Source organism: Narcine bancroftii, chromosome 4, assembly GCF_036971445.1.
Source record: "Narcine bancroftii isolate sNarBan1 chromosome 4, sNarBan1.hap1, whole genome shotgun sequence".
Classification (NCBI taxonomy): Eukaryota; Metazoa; Chordata; class Chondrichthyes; order Torpediniformes; family Narcinidae; genus Narcine; species Narcine bancroftii.
Genome location: NC_091472.1, coordinates 99065964 through 99084960, shown reverse-complemented (window position 1 = coordinate 99084960; position 18997 = coordinate 99065964). Strand labels below are relative to the sequence as shown.

At 44.0% G+C, this 18997-nt stretch overlaps 1 protein-coding gene across 6 annotated transcripts in view; it reads right to left on the bottom strand.

Annotated features, from left to right (window-relative positions):
* tmem181 (transmembrane protein 181) overlaps positions 1-18997 on the bottom strand; it is a 171510-nt gene that overhangs the window by 52926 nt on the left and 99587 nt on the right. For all 6 annotated transcript variants that reach the window (XR_011355951.1, XM_069932165.1, XM_069932170.1 and 3 more), the window contains 3 exons: positions 7179-7278; positions 1024-1154; positions 685-776 (listed from right to left, as the gene is read on the bottom strand). Coding sequence is in view for 5 of the 6 variants with exons in the window: in XM_069932165.1 (XP_069788266.1) it covers positions 685-776; positions 1024-1154; positions 7179-7278 (323 nt within the window). In the remaining variant the exon portion in view is untranslated. The remainder of the gene's footprint in view (positions 1-684; positions 777-1023; positions 1155-7178; positions 7279-18997) is intronic.

Below are 18997 nucleotides of genomic sequence, written 5' to 3'. Positions count from 1 at the left end.
TATCAACATCTTCTATGCCCCTTATAATTTTATATGCCTCGCTCTAGTCCCTCTTTAGCCTTCTCCACTCCAAGGAAAACAAATCCAGCCTGTCCAGTTTCTCATCTTAAATGAAATGGTCCATCGGATGCAACATCCTGGTGTATCTTCTCTGCACTGTCATTATGTAATTTTATTTGGTAATGCTCATTTTTAATTTTTTTGAAATACCTTGTTTTGATGAAGCCAAACATGTGTTATGTTCCAGCTAAGTAACGAAAGTAGATAAGCAGAGCAGCCTTATTTCCATATTTTATTAAATATAAGCTCTGAATTTCACGTAGATCATCACTTGTTTGCTGAATTATGTGTGCAAAAATTAACTGTTTCCCTCCAACCACAAGACACTAAATGTCACATCGTTGACTTTAAAGCAATATCTAACCACTCAAAGTTGTGAAAGATACTAAATGAATGTGAGCCTTCTTTTCACAAAACAGAAAAGGCTTACAGATAAAGTGACTGAATGTTACTCTTCTAGGTTCACAAAAGGTTTCCTAAATATTACAAGAAATAGTTTACCAGCAGTTAACTTCAACAATTTTCAGTTTAAAAAAATATTGCAATAGCTGGGAATCTGAAATTAAAAGTTTTCAGTTAAGAACCACATAAGGAGTAGGATTTTAAAATGGCCTTCTTACTTACGTCTGCCAGATCCCCAGTGTCACAGCAGCCAGCCAGAGGAGACCAACAATGAACAGTTTGGGCAAATAAAAAGTTAAAAACTTCCTCTCTCCCTAAAAGAGAAATAAAAATATGTAGGGATGATTAGATGTTAATAGCTTCATGAAATCAACAGCTTCCACTAAACACATTGCACTGATTAGACACAGGGGTGAAGGAGGATGAGATGTGAGAGAGCAGTGGGGAATAGAATGGTGCTCTGTAGTAGGAGTTGCTTGGTGGATGCTGAGGTATTGAGGGTGTTGGGAGGTGGAGAACGACAAACAAGTGGTGGGTAAAGGTTCTTCAGTTCTACTGTACCTGCACACGAAATCCATGATAAACACAAAGCCAAAATAGCAGCAAAGCACATAGGAAAATCGCTTGGAAAAGATCATCAAGCATTCCTGGAAACCAGCTGTTTACCAGAAATGAGAGTGGGAAGAACGGATCTAAAATTGAAATGAAAATAATACAACTGTATCACATATTTTACAAAATTCATGCATTATTCACAAAATATTCTTTTGAAAGCTAAGTCCTAGTCTGCCATTCTGAAGTCTTCGGATTCTCGAGCTTTCAAAATCACCAAGTGGATTAAAGAATATTACTATCTTCACTTTAAAAAGCATGCACCCATAAATGAGCAGACATCCATCAATGTTCCATTGTCAATCTCTCATTGAAAACTTCTCCACAAAATAGGCATGATGGAATCAACAAAGTTCTTCGAGACTTTCAATCAATATTAGCATTCACTGTGAAGCAAAGCATCACCCTATTATTAAACATGAATACAGTAAAAATCTTTGGTATCTGGAATTCAAGCAACCAGCAAAAAAAAATTGGAGGAAATAAATTAATTAATAAAAATTAAAATCATTAAGAATAAATAAAAATGTAAATAAAAGTTTAAGATTGTAAAAGCAAATGTTCTCCAAAGCAACACACAACTCAGTGACGATGGAAACAAATATTCAGCCAATGGAGTGCCTTGGTGGTGCCCCGACCACAGCAGCTGTTTGAATAAATGTTTCAATAAAGTTGTGTTTGAATAAAATGGTGGCGCACAGATTAAAGAGCCAGACGATGCCGTTCACACCCCACCCGCAGCAGCTGTTTGAACAAAGTTTGAATAAAGTTGTATTTGAATAAAACGGCGGCGCCCAAGATGATGAGTCGTCGATGCTGCTTGCCGCTGGTGCAACTCTCCAAAAGTGTCTCCCTAACCCTGCCTGGTAAGAGTCTTTATCTTTATTAAGTATATTAGTAAAGCTTTATCTGTAAACTTGGAGGAGGGGGATTATTTATGATGACTGCACGGCTAGCACAGTGGTTAGTGCAACGCTGTTATAGTGCCAGCGACCGGGTTTGAAATTAAATTTAAATTTTGTAAGTTATGGGAGGGTAAAATTGGCTTGCAGGGCTGGTTGATGGAGGGGGAGAAATAGAAAAAAATAAGATGATAAGGGGAAGAAGTAGAGGGCAGCAGAAGATGCATTCTGATAGGAGGAAGGAAGGGAAAGAGGTAGAGGAAGGAAGGGAAAGAGGTAAAGGAAGGAAGGTGTGGGTGATAGGTATGTAAAGAGGGCAGAGGAAAGCTAAGCAAAGGAGGAATAGTTCCAGAGAGATTAGAGAAAACAAGAAGAATACCTGAACTTGGAGAAGACCATGTTGATTATGTTTGGTTGGAGAATGCCAAGACGGAATACAAGGTGCCGTTCCTCCAATTTGCATGTTGCCTCAACTTGGCAATACAGTAGGCCATGAATAGACATGTCAGTGAGGGAATGGGAAATGATATTAATATTGGCTGGCCACTGCGAGATCCTGAATGTTGTGGTGAATGGAGGAAAAGTGGTCAACAAAGCGATCTTTACAAGTCATGTAGAGAATAAAGATGCAGTAAATGGGAGCACCAGATGCAGTAAATGACTTCTACAGATTGAGAGATGAAGTGTTGCCCCACTTGGAAGGATTGTTTTGGGCCTTAAATGGTGGTAAGAGGGGTGATGTAGGTGCAGGTGTAGCACTTGCTGCGGTCACAGGGATAAATTATTATTGGAAAGGCATAGGTGGGACAAAGACAAGGAGACATGGGTGGGTGGCAAAGATAATAATTCCTCTGAATTATTATTATTAGGAAGGGAAGACCTTTCTGGTGATGGGATCCTGTTGGAGGTGACGGAAATTGTGGAGAATATGTTGGCCATGGAGGCTAATGGGATGGTAGGTGAGGACAAGGAGAATTCTATCCCTGTTATGTCAGGGGGAGGTGGGATGGGACGAGGGCAGATGTACAGAGCATGGAGGAGATACAGGTGAGGACTGCAATGATAGCAGTGGAGGTGAAACTATGTTTATTCAAGAATGAGGATATCTCAGATGTCCTGGAATGGAAAGCCTCACAATGGAAACAGATTCAGCGGATAGGGAGGAATTGATAAAACAAAATTGCTTTCTTTCAAGAGACTGGGTGGGAAGAGGTATAGTTGAGATACTGTGGCAGTCAGTAGGTTTGTAAAAGAGAGATTGATAAAGGGGAGAGAGGTGCTGAAGATGATTGTGGGGAGAAAACACGAGAATGGGGTTGAGAGGAAAAATACACCAGCCATGATTCTAATGGTAGAGCAGACTCAAATGACCCAAATTCTGCTGCTACGTCTTATGGACCAAATGAAATTTGAAGACAAGGTTAAAGATGGCAACAAAGTTGATTAAAAAAATGCCACAACTGACAGAATGGCAGTGCTACCATTACTGCTGATCTAGGAGAGCAGAGGCACGGCCCTGCTCCGATGGTTTCAACCATCCAGATCTAATACCGGTGGCTCTGTATATGCTTTAAGTGGCCTGTTAAAGGAGCTAAGGGTGTTTGTAAGTAAAGTCCTACAGCCACAGAGGTCTATGTCCAAGATAGCAGTGCCTGTGCTTGGTGGCAGCCATGATGGGTTACAAACTCCAGGAGAGCAGCGGACCAGCACAGAGCACCAGAAATGGGGAGCACACCTCCCATTGTGAAGAAAAAGCAGAGGAGTCTAATCTACAGGATGGTAATCATGCCAGCAGACCAATGAGGGGCTCAGCAGCTGAGGGAACAACACAGGTTGTTGCCAACTTGGGTTCGGGAAACCCGCAGGGGCTCTGGGCTGCTGAAGAGTGGCTCTTAGGAACAAGGTATCAGAGTTGGATTCAAGAGGGTGCTATGTGCAAGAAGGGCTCCCTAAGGTCCTTAGGTGCTGAAGACATGCTAATTGTGCCAGAGGTTTGGATCTGGAGCTCAGATTGCTGATGAATTGAACAAGAGTCTGTGCGACTGCAGAGATGGCAGAACCAGTGGAGGGGATCCACGGACATACAGTGACTCTCAAGGGATTCTCTTCTGCTTATCTTTCTCTCGTATCATAAGGGGCTAATGGTCCCCTTGGTCAATGCTAAGGTCAATGCTAATGGCAGTTCTGTCTGCCCTATGGCTAACAAAAGGTAAAGTATATCATGTATGTTACATTTTTAATGTATTATTAGGTGACAATAAAAAAGCATTGGAAACAAAGTTGACGAGCTCTTCATGGGTACAGGAGGCAGCACCAATGTAGTCATCAATGTTGTGGAGGTAGAATGGGGGAGCAATGCCTGTGTAGGTTTGCCACATGGATTGTTGAACGAAAAGACAGGTGTAGCTGGGGCTCATGGTCGTATCCATGGCTACCCCTTGATCTGGAGAAAATGGAAGGAGTTGAAAGTGAAGCTGCTGAGAGTGAGTAGCCATCCTACTAAATGGGTTGGTGGTGGAGGAGGACAGGTTGGGTCTGTAATCCATGTAGAAGCAGACAGCCTTGAGACCTTTTTTATAGGGGACTGAAGGGTAGAGTGACTGGTACTGGACGTCCATGGTAAAAACAAGATTATCAGGACCAGGGAACTGAAAGTTGTTAAAGTGATGGATAGCATGCGAAGTGGGAAGAGGATAAACCAAGGTGGCATAATGGAGTCAAGATTCGATGACATGAGTTTAATGGGGCAAGAGCACATAGAAACAATTGGTCAACCGGGGCAGTTACATTAGTGGATCTTGGATAGGAGACAGATCTTAGGCAGTGTGGGTTTGGGAAATAACAGGTGGGTGTCTGTGGGAAGGAGATCAGTGATGGTGGCCTGATGTTTCTGGGTGGGGTCCTGTCAAGGGGTAAGTCAGATGTCTGAGAGCTATCATCTGGTCAGGGTAAGGTGGAGGTCAGTGTGCCAGACCACACAGCACCACTCTTGTTTGCAGTTTTAATAGTGAGGTTGGGATTAATGCAGAGATAATAGAGGGCAGTACGTTCGGCAGGGGGAACAGACGAGGGAAGTGGTGAAGTTGAGATGGTTAATGCTTCATCAGCAGTTGGAGATTAAAGGATCCGAGGCAGGCAAAAGGCCAGAACAGGGTGTCTAAGAAGAAGGCGGAAGAAGGGATCATTGATGGGTGGTAGAAAACCCTTGTTGAAGGAGTAAGCTCAGAGACAGAGACAACAGATGAGTAGTGTGCACAGAGCTTATTAAGATGTAGGGGCAGAGGGATGAAGACAAGGCCTCTACCAAGGATACAATATTATATCAAGTGAAGACCTGGGAGGGATTGGAACTGGGGTGAGAGGAAGTATGGAAGGCTGAGGAGGTCAGAGGGTGAGAGAAAGGGGGTTTGAGTGGAGGGGGAATGAGGGGGAGGTGTGAGGAAACAGGGTTTGGTTTGGAGTAGCGAAAGAAAAAGAGGAGCTGTGGCAGCATTGGGGAGAGCCAAAGCCAAGGTCAGAACTAGGGTCAGAGATGCCTTGTCTGTCTTTCGGTCGGCTAGGTAAAACAATTCATGTTGCAAACCTACAATGGCAATGCTCCCCAAATCTTTCTCCACTACACTGATGGCTACATTGTGCTGTGTCCTGTATCCATGATAATCTCATCAATTTTATCAACTTTGCCATCAACTTCACCCTGGCCTCAAATTTACCTAGTCCAACTCTAGACCTTGACCTTTCTGTTTCCATCTTTGGAGATAGATTATCTGCTGACATCTTTAACAAACCTACTCTCTGCCACAGTTAATTGGATTACACCTCTACCCACCCAGTCTCTTGTCAGATGGCAACTCCTTTTTCTCAGTTTGTCCACCACTGCCATATCTGTTCCCAGACATAACAGGGATAGGGTTTCCCTCATCCTGACCTACCACTCTACCAGCCTCTGCATCCAACATATTCTCCACAATTTCTGTCACCTTCAACAGGATGCCATCACCAGACACATCTTCCCCTCCCGTCCCCATCTTAATAATTCTCTCTATGGCTCTCTTGACCATTCATTCCTTCTCATTAATCACCCCCTTCCTTTCCCTGTGACTGCACTAAGTACTACACCTGCACACTTCCCTCACCATCATTCAGGGCCCCAAACAATCCTTCTAAGTGAGGTAACAGTTTACAAGTGAATCTATAGGGGTGATTTACTGCATCTGGTGCTCCCAGCGCAGCCTACTCCATATTGGGGAGACTGGACACAAACAGGGGATCATTTTGTTAAACACCTTCACTCTATCTGCCACACCATTCAGGATCTCCAAGTAGCCAACCATTTCAATTCCACTTCCTATTCCCACACTGACATGTCTGTCTGTGGCCAATTGTACTGCCAGGTTGAGACCACATGCAAATTAGAGGAACAACACTTTATATTCCGTCTCGGCAGTTTCCAACCATATAGCATCAACAATGACTTCTCCAATTTCTAGTAATCTTCCCCTTCTAGACACAAACTTATATCCCTCCTTGCTTTCTCTTAACTCTCTGGCACCATTTCTCCTCCTCTTTTCCTTCTCTTTTCTCTTTCCGCCAGTGATCAGGACCGGGGTTAAAATCACGTGCTATCTGAAAGAAGTTTGTATGTTCTCCCCATGTCTGCGTAGGTTTTCCCCATGGGCTCCGGTTTCCTCCCACCGTTATAAGTGTACTGGGGGGTAGTTAATTGGGTATAAATTGTGCGGCACGGGCTCCTGGGCCGAAATGGTCTGTTACCATGCTCTATGTTTAAATTTTTAAAAATACATCTTCCTTAGTCCTCCACCTCTTCATCCTATATGCTCCCAGCTTCTTCCTTTTGACTATTTTTTCTTCCTCCTATCTGTATTCATCTTATCACTTGCCACCTGTGCTCCTTCCCCTCCTTTCTTACCCTTTTATTCAGGCTTCTGCCCATTTCTTGCTTACCCCCATGAAGGGTTCTGGTCCAAAATGTTGACTATTTTTTGCCTTCCACAGATGATGCCTTATCCGCTGAGTTTCTCCAATAATTTGTGCATTGCTCCAGTTTTCCACCACGTGCAGTCTTTCTTGTTTTGTAGACCATAAACTAGAATTCCTAAATTTCGAGTGGGATTGGTGTAGGCATAGATTCCTCAGCTCACAACATCAAGAAATACAACAGTGAACATCAATGAAACGTACCATTATAAAGCAGTAACAAAGGCAGTAAAATAGACATCCACTTCTGTTCAATCGCCCAATCTCTCATTGAAAACTTCCTCAAAGAATGAGCAAACAGGCACTGTGAAATCAATATAAAATTCTTCAAGGATTACCATTTCAGGAATATGAACATTTCAATCAATGTTATCATAAACTCAAGATTAAAATATCACCTATCATTATGAAAAATAGGGCCAAATACCAAGTATAAACACAATTGTGAGTTGGAAAGATCCATTAAATGATCATGAAATAAAGTTAGAAATGGAAAATGCTTAATGATCTAGACATCTATCAGGTAGTATGAGAGAAAGATTTCAATGCCATTAATACTAACTGGCATACAGAGAGTTCTGAAACAACATTCAGAAGAAATGTAACAATAGAGGAGGAAACGTTAGAAATAGGAGTCAGCCATCTGGTCGGTTAGGCCTGCTCTTCTATTCATGGCTGATCTGGCTGTGTTCCTTTTCCCCATTTCCCTTAAATCTCCTACTATGCAAAAATCTATCCAACTGTGTCCTTAATGTGCTTAATAAAGTACATGTATTTAATATGCCTCTACTTTTCCTTGGGCACAGAATTTCACAAATGTATTACTTTCTAGGGAAAACAGTTCCTCCTCATCTAGTCCTAAATCTAGTCCCTGAATCTTGAGGCTATGTCCCTTGAACTAGTCTCACCTGCCAGTGAAAACTACTTTAATGCCTCTACCTTATCTATCCCTTTCATCATTTTATATGTTTCTAAAAGATCCCCTTTCATTCTTCTGAATTCCAGTGAGCATAGTCCCAAGCGATTCACTCTCTCATCCAAAGTCAGTATGTTCCTTCTCAAGTAAGGAGATCAGAACTGGACACAGTACTCCAGCTGCAGCCAGGTACTGCAAGAGATCTCTGTGGCCAAGCCCCTCTTGGATTCTGCTGGGTTAGTTGGCATATTAGGGAAAATAGCAAGTTTCTGGCACGATTGTTGGCTCTGCTGCAGAGGAGAGGATGAAAAAGACCAAAAAAGTGATTGTGATAAGTGATTACGGCTACAAACAAGATTTCAGAGCAACTGCATGACATCTTGAATGGGGGACAGAGTATCCAGAGGTTGTGGTGCACATTAGCCCCAAAAATATGGATAGACAAAGGAACAAAGTCCTGCAATAGTTAGCAGTTTAAAGAGCAAGATCTGAAGCTGTAACCTCTGGACTACTTCTGGTGCCACATGCTTGAGTACAGGAGGAAGATAGGTCAGACAAATGTGCGCATAAAGGAATGCGCAGGAGGAAGAATTTTCAATTTTGTTTTAATCACTGGAAACATTTCTGTAATAGTGGAACAGGTTGCACCTGAATCAAAATGAATCCAATGCCCTTGCTGGAAGGTTTGGTTGTGCTGTTTAGAAGATTTTAAACTAATTTGATTTGAAGATGTAACACAGAATGGAGATGGAGTTTAGTCATAGTACAGCACAGGCCCTTCAGCCCACAATATTGTACTGGCCTATTTAAAACTACTCCATAACAACTAATTTTACCCTACCTCACACCCATAACTCTTTATTTTTCTTACATCAATGTGCCTATCTAAGAGTTTTTTTGAATGCTATTATTATACCAATCTCCACCACCAGCCCTGGTGATGCATTCCAGACACCCATCACTCTCTATTTAAAAAAGACTTACCTCTGACATCTCCCCCAAACTTTCCTCCACTAATCTAAACAGATTTCTGGTAGTATTTGCTAGTATCACCCTGGGAAAAAGTTTCTGGCTGAACAAATGATCTAAACCCTTTATAATTAATATACTGTGGCAGCTCACCACTTGGCAGGCAAACCGGCCCCACTTGTAAGCCACACGGCAGGGCAGCTGGCCAAAATGGTGCCGTCGGGGGTGTTCCTTTCCTCCCAGCATGGGGTTCAGAAGCCCGCGCTGGGGGACCACGTGACGTCTGGGTGACGTCAGCACCCACCAGTGAGGTTCTCAGCCAGGTCCGGTCTAGGAGTATAAGTACAGCTCAGCAGTCTGCAATAAACTAGTCTGTTCACTGAGCTCAACCCGTCTGGTTGTGTGTGTTATTGCAGGAGCAGTGTAGCTGCTGCTACAATTGGTGACCCCGACTGGTTCAAATGTTTTTGAACCCATCATGAGCAAGCCTGGGATCAGTGCTATAGCCGTGAAACTGCCTGAATTCTGGGTTCAGGAGCCAGAGACCTGGTTCGGCCACATGGAGGCTCAGTTTCACCTCTGTCAGATTACGTCCAACACGACCAAATTCTACCATGTGGTCACTGCCCTGGACCAGGCCACTGCCAGACGTGTGCTGCACCTCGTTCTGCACCCAGCCGACGAAGACAAATATGAGACCATCATCCCTCGGACTATCCAGACACCAGTGTGCCGCTCGGATGCTACAACTCAATGCACTGTGGGACAGGTCCCCGATGGAGCTGATGGACGAGATGCTGAGGCTCATGGGTGAGCACACCAACTGCCCACTCTTCGAGCGCATTTTCCTCGACCATATGCCCGGGGATATCCGGCCGCTGCTGGTCCAGGAGAGTTTCACTGACCCGAGGAAGGTCACCCAGAAGGCCCAAGAGCTTTGGCTCGCATGATTCTTGGAGGGCTCAGCAGTCCAGCAGGTCACGAGGCACGAGCACGTCCACAACAAGCCCGCCCCTAGCACTGCAGTAGAGCATTCAGCCCCTGCAGGGGCTCCCAAGAGCATAACCAAGGCCACAGCATCCGCTCGAGGCCTTTGCTTCTACCACCAGTGCTGGGGAGCCAAGGCTCGGAAGTGTCGTCAGCTCTGCTCGTTCCAGGGAAATGACCAGGCCAGCAGCTGTTAATGGCTGTGGCAGCTGGCCAAGGACACAGCCTCCTCTACCTGTGGGACTCAGTCTGCGGCCGGCGGTTCCTCGTTGACACTGGAGCCCAGATCAGCGTCATCCCAGCCACGGCTGTCGAGTCCAGGAACCGACCTCGTGGAGCTCCCCTCCGTGTGGCCAATGCAACAGCAATCTGGACGTATGGAGACAAGACAGTCCACTTCCAGATTGGCCAACAAAATTTCACATGGAGGTTCACCGTCTTGTCCCTCCCGTCTGCCATCCTGGGTGCAGACTTCCTCCTCGCACATGGGCTTCTGGTGGACATTCAAGGTAGGCACCTGGTGGATGCCCGTAACTTCCAGGCCGTTCGTCTCGACGCCTCCCGCTCGGAGCAACCTCAGATGGCCATGATCAGCACACCCAGAGATGAGTTCCAGCGAATCCTGGACGAGTTCCCGACACTCCTCAAGCCACAGTTCTCTGCTGCCTCGCCGCGCCATGGGGTGTTCCACCACATCCCCACCCAGGGCCCACCGGTTCACGCCAAGGCACGTTGGCTCTCGCCTGATAAGCTCCAGGTGGCGAAGGAGGAGTTTTCGCACCTGTTGGAACTGGGGATCATTCAGCGGTCCGACAGCCCATGGGCCTTGCCGCTCCACCTAGTCCCGAAAGCCTCCGGCGGCTGGCGTCCCTTCAGAGACTATCAACAGCTTAAGGAGGCAACAGTTCCTGACCGTTACCCCATCCCTCACATCCAAGACTTCACGGCCAACCTGCACGGTGCCAGGGTTTTCTCCAAGGTTAACCTGGTGCGCGAATATCACCAGATCCCGGTGCACCCTGAGGACATACCCAAGTCGGCCATCATCACCCCCTTTGACTTGTTTGAATTCCTGCACATGCCATTCGGGCTCAAGAACGCCGCTCAGACCTTCCAGCACCTCATGGACTCTGTGGGTAGGGACTTGGATTTCGTCTTTATTTATTTGGGTGACATCCTCATCGCCAGCAAGGACCAGATGCAACACAAGGCCCACCTACGTGCCCTTTTATCCCGGCTGGCCGATTTCAGCCTTACCATCAACCCGGCCAAGTGCCAGTTCGGGAAAGAGTCCATGCAGTTCCTGGGCCATACCATCACGTCTGAAGGAGCCACGCCCGCTGCTGCTAAGGTCGCCACTATCAGGGAGTTCCCACGCCCGGACAGCCTCAAGGGGCTGCAGGAGTTCACAGGTATGGTCAACTTTTACAACTGCTTCATCCCAGGAGCCGCGCACATCATGCAGCCGCTATTCGCCCTCATTGCAGCCAAGCACAAAACGCTCGCTTGGAACCCAGAAGCCTGCACCGCATTAGAGGCCACCAAGGATGCCCTTGTGAAGGCCACCATGCTCGCCCACCCGCACACCGACCTGCATATGGCACTCTCTGTCGATGCCTCTGCCACAGCCGTCGGTGCCGTCCTGGAGCAGCAGGTGAATGGACATTGGAAGCCGTTGGTATTCTTCAGCCGCCTGCTCCACCCGCCGGAACACAAGTATAGTGCCTTCGACCATGAGTTACTGGGCATGTACTTGGCGGTGCGGCATTTCCACTATTTTTTGGAGGGGAGGACACTTACCATCTTCACTGACCACAAACCCCTCACCCAGGCGCTTGCGATGGCAAAGGATCCCTGGTCAGCCCGCCAGCAGCGTCACTTCTCCTTCGTGTCGGAGTTTACCATCGACATTTGGTACAAGGCAGAAAAGGACAATGTGGTTGCCGATGCACTCTCGCGACCAGCCATCTGTGCACTGACACCCGGCCTCGACTTTGACCAGCTCGCCCGGGACCAGAAGTCTGATGAGGAGACGAGAGCCTTCAAGACCGTCATCACGGGCCTGCGGTTCTGAGACCTCCCAACTCTGTGCGGCGAAGGCACCATCCTGTGCGATATCTCCATGGGCACCCCACGACCAGTGGTTCCCCAGCAGTGGCGCAGGCAGGTCTTCCATCACATCCACAACCTTTCACATCCGTCCATCAGGTCCACGGTCCGGATGGTGGCAGAATGGTTCATATGGCATGGACTGCGGAAGCAGATCGTGGGCTGGGCCAGAACATGCACCCATTGCCAGACGTCCAAGGTGCACAGACACACCAGGGCGCCCGTGCAGGAGTTTGAACACGTCCAGAAACGGTTCAGCCACATTCACGTGGATATCATTGTGACCTTACCCATTTCCCGGGGCAACCGTTACCTGTTTATAATGGTGGACCGCACCAGTCGCTGGCCTGAGGCGATCCCGATGCCAGATGCCTCCACCGACTCCTGCTTCCGAGCACTGTTGCATGGTTGGGTTGCCCAGTTCGGCATCCCGGGTCACCTCACCAGCAATCGGGGTGCCCAGTTCACATCTGCACTCTGGGCACAGCTCACCAACAGGTTGGGGATCCAGCCACAGCGCATCATAGCCTACCACCCGCAGGCCAATGGACTGGTTGAATGTCTGCACCGCCACCTTAAGTTGGCACTCATGGCCCACCTCACCGGTCTCGAATGGGCAGACGAACTGCCTTGGGTGCTCCTGGCCATCCGCTCCACTCCCAAGGAAGATCTGCAGACATCATCTGCTGAGCTGTTCTACAGTGCGCCGCTGGCACTACCTGGTGAGTTCATCAATGCACCTCACAATCCCTAGCGGTCGCTGCATGAACTACTTCCTCACCTCAGGCACGCTTGGACTCGTTCGAACCCCCACCGCCGCCCAGGCATGGCACCTGCTCGCTTCACATACCCGGCGAACTGCTTTCCACAGAGTACGTTTTCGTTCAGCGGGGCACGACTGCGGCACCTCTGCAGCGACTGTACGAGGGTCCGAACAGGGTTGCACAGCATTCCAACTCCACGTTGACTCTGGAAATTGGCGGGAGCCGGGAGCTGTTTACCATGGACAGGCTGAAGCCAGCACACCTCGATCCCACTGAGCCTGTGGTCATAGCCCAGCCAAAGAAGCAAAGCCATCTGGCGAAAAAGGACATTGGCGCCGGTTCTGGGGGGCGGCTGTGTGGCGGCTCACCACTTGGCAGGCGAACCAGCCCCATTTGTAAGCCACGCGGCGGGACAGCCGGCCAAAATGGCGTCGTCGGGGGTGTTCCCTTCCTCCAAGCACGGGGACCACTGACACCTGGGTGACGTCATCACCCTCCAGCGCGTTTCTCAGCCAGTTCCGTGGAGGCTGGGAGTACAAGTACAGCCCAGCAGCCTGCAATAAACTAGTCTGCTCACTGAGCTCAACCCGTCTGGTTGTGTGTGTTATTGCAGGAGCAGTGTAGCTGCTGCTACAATACCTCAATTAAGTTAATTCTCATCCTTCATTGCTCCAAAGAGAAACACCCTAGTCCTGTCAGCCTTGCTTCACAAGATATTCTCCAATCCAAGCAAAGTCCTGGTAAATCTCTGCATCTTCTCTAAAGCATCTGTCCTGTAATGCAGCAACCAAAACTGAATGCAATACACACCAAATGCAGTCTAACCAGAGTTTTGAGCTGCAACATTACCTCATAGCCCTTGGCCTGACTAATGAAATCCAACACACTATACACCTTATCAACCTGGGCAGTAATCTTGACTGTTCTGTGGACCTGGATCTATATATCTCTCTGTTCTTCCACACTGTTAAGAATCCTGCCATTAACCACATATTTTACCTTCAACCAAAGTGGATCACTTCACACTGATAGAGAAAAAATTAGGTTAGTCTTGTAAGCAAAGCAGACATGGTCATGATAAGACACATAGGAAGTCTGGAAGGCCAGATTGCATTTATTAGGCAAGGAGATTGACTGGAATGGCAGGCATACAATCCCACAAATGTGATTGTCTGTTTTTTTAATTTCATGTTCTGTCCAAATGGCATTATTTGAAGAGCCTTCTGAGGCATCTTCCCTCATTACTGTAACAATAGTTTCCTTAACTGACAATGCCATTCCCCCTCCTCTTTTACACTTCCCCAAATATTGATAGGATAGTTAAGAATGCCTGTGATATGCTGGGCTTCATTAGCCTGGGGATTAAGTTCAGGAGTCGATAGGTAATGTTGCAGCTCAATGAACCACATTTGGAATATTGCATTCATTTCTGGTCACCTCATTATAAGAAGGCTGTAGAAGCTATGGAGAGGGTGCAGAGGAGACTTACCAGGATGTGGCCTGGATTGGAAAAAAAATGTTTTATGAGGCAAGGTATGCAGAGCTAGGACTTTTCTCTTTGGAGCAAAGAAGGATGAGAGGTGAATTAATAGAAGTCTACAAGATTACGAGAGGCATAAATAAGGTGGATAATCAGCATCTTTTTCCCAGAGCAGGAGTAGCAAACACCAGAGGAAATCTGTACAAAGTGAAGGGAGGGAAATTTAGGGGAGATATCAGGGGTAAGTTGTTTGGTTTTTTTTAATACATAGAGAGTAGTGTGTGTCTGGAATGCATTGCCAGAGGCAATGGAGGCTGAAGCAACAGGGGTATTTCAGAGACTCTTACACAGGCACATGGATGAAAGAAAAATAGAAGGTTATGAAGTAGGGACGATTTCATTTTTTGAGGGGGTAGATATATATAGGTCAGCACAACATCATGCTGTAATGTTCTATGTTCATGGACCTTTGGCCTCCCCTTCCTAAAGTCAACAATAAGTTCCTTGATCTTGTTCACGTTGAGAGCAAGACTGTTGTTATGGCACCACCCAACTAGATTAATCATTTCCTGTTAATCTGCCAATAGTGGTGAATCTTCAGATTTCATTGGAGCCCAACTTCGCTCCACAATCATGAGTGCCTCAGGATTAGAGCAGGGGACTCAGCACACAGCCTAGAGATGCCTCTGCACTGATAGTCAATGAGGAGGAGGTGATGTAGCCAGTCTGCACTGATTTGAGGTTTGCCGATAAGGAGGTCGAGGATCCAGTTGCAGAAGGATGAACAAAACCCAGTTTGATGGATGTTTTGTTGGTATGATGGTGTCAAACAGTGAACTGTAGTCAATGAACAACAGATTGACAGAGGTGTCCTTGTGGTCCAGGTGATCTAACACAAATGAAAGGGCTAGTGAGTTGGTATTCATCACTGATCTGTTGGGATGAAAGGTGAATTGAAGTGGGTCTAGATGTTTCCTAAGATAACTGATTTTCTCCAACCTCTCAAAACACTTCACTGCAATAGATGTAAGTGCCAGCAACCAATGGTCATTGAGGGAGATCACCTTACTCTTCTTGGGCACTGAAGAAATGGGAACCTCTGACCATAATAAAGACAGATTGATAAATTAGCTGAAGACATGAAATTTGGTGGTGGTGTTAATAGTGAGTAAGGTAGCTTTCAGCTACAGAATGTTTATTGATCAGCTGATAACTTAATAAATTAGGCAGAGCAATGGTAGATGGAATTTAATCCTGATAGATGTAATGTGATGCATATTTAGAAGGTTGTATATCATTATTGGTAAAACCCTGAAGAGTACTGAAGAACAAAGGAACCTTGGAGTACAAAGTAGAAAGATTTCTTTTTTCTATAATTTTTTATTTTTCACACTGTGAACCATATCAACCAAAATATATACATACGTTTCTCATTAAATATACACAGTGGCATTTTCTCCCTTTCCCCCCCCCCCTCTACCTTCCTTTCCCCCCCCCTTCCCACCCCCCTTTCTCAACATATACAATACAATAAAACCATAAAACAATGCCTTCACACAATGAAAAATAAACAAGAAAAATGTGTCATCTACTTTTACACACTGATTCAAGTCGTTTTGTCTTCTTGTCATTTTAGGGGATGGAGATCCAAGGCAAGCTCTTTCTGTTATGTTCCATGTATGGTTCCCAAATTTGTTCAAATAATGTGACTTTATTTTTTAAATTATGTGTTATTTTTTCCAATGGAATAATTTTGTTCATTTCCATGTACCATTGCTGTATTCTCAGGCTCTCTTCCATTTTCCAAGTTGACATTATACATTTTTTTTGCTACTGCTAAGGTTATCATAATAAATCTTTTATGCGCTTTATCCAATTTGAGGCCTAATTCCTTACTTCTTATGTTACTTAGAAGAAAGATCTCTGGATTTTTTGGTAATTTATTTTTTGTGATTTTATTTAATATCTGATTTAGATCTTCCCAAAACATTTTCACTTTCGTACATGCCCAAATTGCATGTACTGTTGTTCCCATTCCCTTTTCTTTTGAATCCTTTTCTCTCCCATTCTCTAAAGGAAAGGTTATCTATTGTAAAAGGGATTAGTGGGTTTTGTGTCAATAACAATTTTGGTATTTGGTAATTCGTTTTTTTCCTTTCTAAATGGATCTTCTTCCATATATTAAGTAAATGATGCAATATTGGTGAGCTTTTATATTGCACCAGCTTTTCATCCCACTTATAAAGTATATGTTCCAGTACCTTCTCCCCTATTTTATCTAGTTCTATCTTAGTCCAGTCTGGTTTTTCCCTTGCCTGGTAAAAATCTGATAAATACCTTAATTGTGTGGCTCTATAATAATTTTTAAAGTTTGGTAACTGCAAACCACCTTGATTATACCTCTCTGTTAATTTATCTAACGCTACCCTCGGTTTCCCCCCTTTCCACAAGAATTTCCTTATTATTCTCTTTAGTTCATTAAAGAATTTCTCTGTTAAGGGAATTGGCAACGATTGAATTAAGTATTGTATCCTTGGGAAAACATTCATTTTAATGCAATTTACCCTCCCTATCAATGTTAGCAGTAATTCTTTCCAATGTTCTAAGTCTTCCTGCAATTTCTTTATTAATGGCTGATAATTTAGTTTGTACAGGTGGTTTAAGTTATTATCTAACCTAATTCCTAGGTATCGGATTGCTTGTGTTTGCCATTTAAATGGTGATTCCTTTTTAAATTCTGTATAATCCACATTACTCATTGGCATCACTTCACTTTTATTTGCGTTGATCTTGTACCCCAATATTTCTCCATACTCCTTCAATTTCTTATGTAATTCTTTTATTGATATTTCTGGTTCTGTTAGGTATACTATGATGTCATCTGCAAATAAACTGATTTTATACTCCTTCTCCTTTATTTTTATCCCTTTTATTTTATTTTCTGTTCTTATCAGTTCTGCCAATGGTTCTATTGTTAAGGCAAACAATGAGCGGGATAATGGACATCCCTGTCTAGTTGACCTACTTAATTTAAATTGGCTCGATATATATCCATTTACTGTTACCTTCGCCAATGGTCCATTATACAATGCTTTAATCCAATTAATTTATTTTTCTGGTAGATTGAACCTCTGTAATACTTTAAATAAATAGTTCCATTCTACTCTGTCAAAGGCTTTTTCTCCGTCTAAAGCAACAACCACTGTTGGCTTCTTATTTCCTTGAACTGCATGAATTAGATTAATAAGTTTACAGACATTATCCACTGTTCGTCTTTTCTTAATAAATCCAGTTTGATATTGTTTTACTATTTTTGGTACACAATCAGCCAATCTGTTTACTAATAATTTTGTTATTATCTTATAATCTGAGTTAAGTAAGGATATTGGTCTATATGATGCTGGTGTTAATGGATCCTTCCCCATCTTTGGTATTACTGTAATTATTGCTGTCTTGCATGAGTTTGGTAAGTGTTGTGTTTCTTCTACCTGGTTCATTACTTCCAGGAGAGGAGGAATTAATAACTCTTTAAATGTTTTATAGAATTCTATTGGGAATCCATCCTCTCTTGGCATTTTATTGTTCGGCAGCTTTTTTAATATATCCTGTACTTCCTCTATTTCAAATGGTTTTATCAGTTTGTTTTGTTCCTCTTCTTGCAATTTTGGCAGTTCAATTTTAGCTAAAATCTCTTCTATTTTATCATCTTACCCCTTGTTCTCAGTTTGGAATAACTGTTCATAAAATTCCTTAAAGTTTTCATTAATCTCTATTGGGTTATATGTAATTTGTTTGTCCTTTTTCCTTGATGCCAATACAGTTCTTTTAGCTTGTTCTGTTTTAAGTTGCCAGGCTAATATTTTATGTGTTCATATTTTTACTTTATTTTCATTATGTTCTTCTCCACCTTGTAGTTTGTAATTTTTCGTATTTTATTTGTTTGTCTGCTCATTCTCCCTTTTTCGTTATATCATCATTTTTTACTAGTTCCTTTTCTGTACTTACTATCTCCCTTTCCAACTGTTCTATTTCCCGATTGTAGTCCTTTTTCATCTTAGTTACATAACTTATTATCTGCCCTCTAATGAAACCTTTAATACAAATACCCATAATACAAATTTGTCTTTCACTGATCCCGTGCTTATTTCAAAATATGTTTTAATTTGGCGTTCAATAAACTCTCTAAATTCCTGCCTTTTAAGTCGCATGGAGTTTAACCTCCATCTATATGTTCTTGGTGGGATGTCCTTCAGTTCTATTGCTAATAACAGGGGTGAATGATCAGATAGTAGTCTAGCTTTATACTCAGATTTCCTATCTCTCCCTTGAATATGGGCCGACAACAAAAACATATCAATCTTTATCCCTACTCGAATAATACGAATATTCCTTCTCTCTTGGGTGCTGCCTCCTCCATATATCTATAAGTTTCATTTCCTGCATTGATTTAACAATAAGTTTGGCTACTTTATTCTTTTTGCTTGTTGTTTGTCCAGTTTTATCCAACATCGGATCCAAATTAAGGTTAAAATCCCCTCCTATCAATACATTTCCTTGTATATCTACAATCTTCAAAAAAAATATCCTGCATAAACTTTTGATCCTCCTCATTAGATGCACATACATTGAGCAAATACCAAAATTCTGAATATATCTGACACTTTATCATTATATACCTCCCTGCTGGATCCATTATTTCCTCCTCTATTTTGATTGGTACATTTTTATTAATTAATATGGCTACACCTCTAGCTTTTGAATTATATGATGCAGTCCTACTCAGTCTCTCTTTAATTTG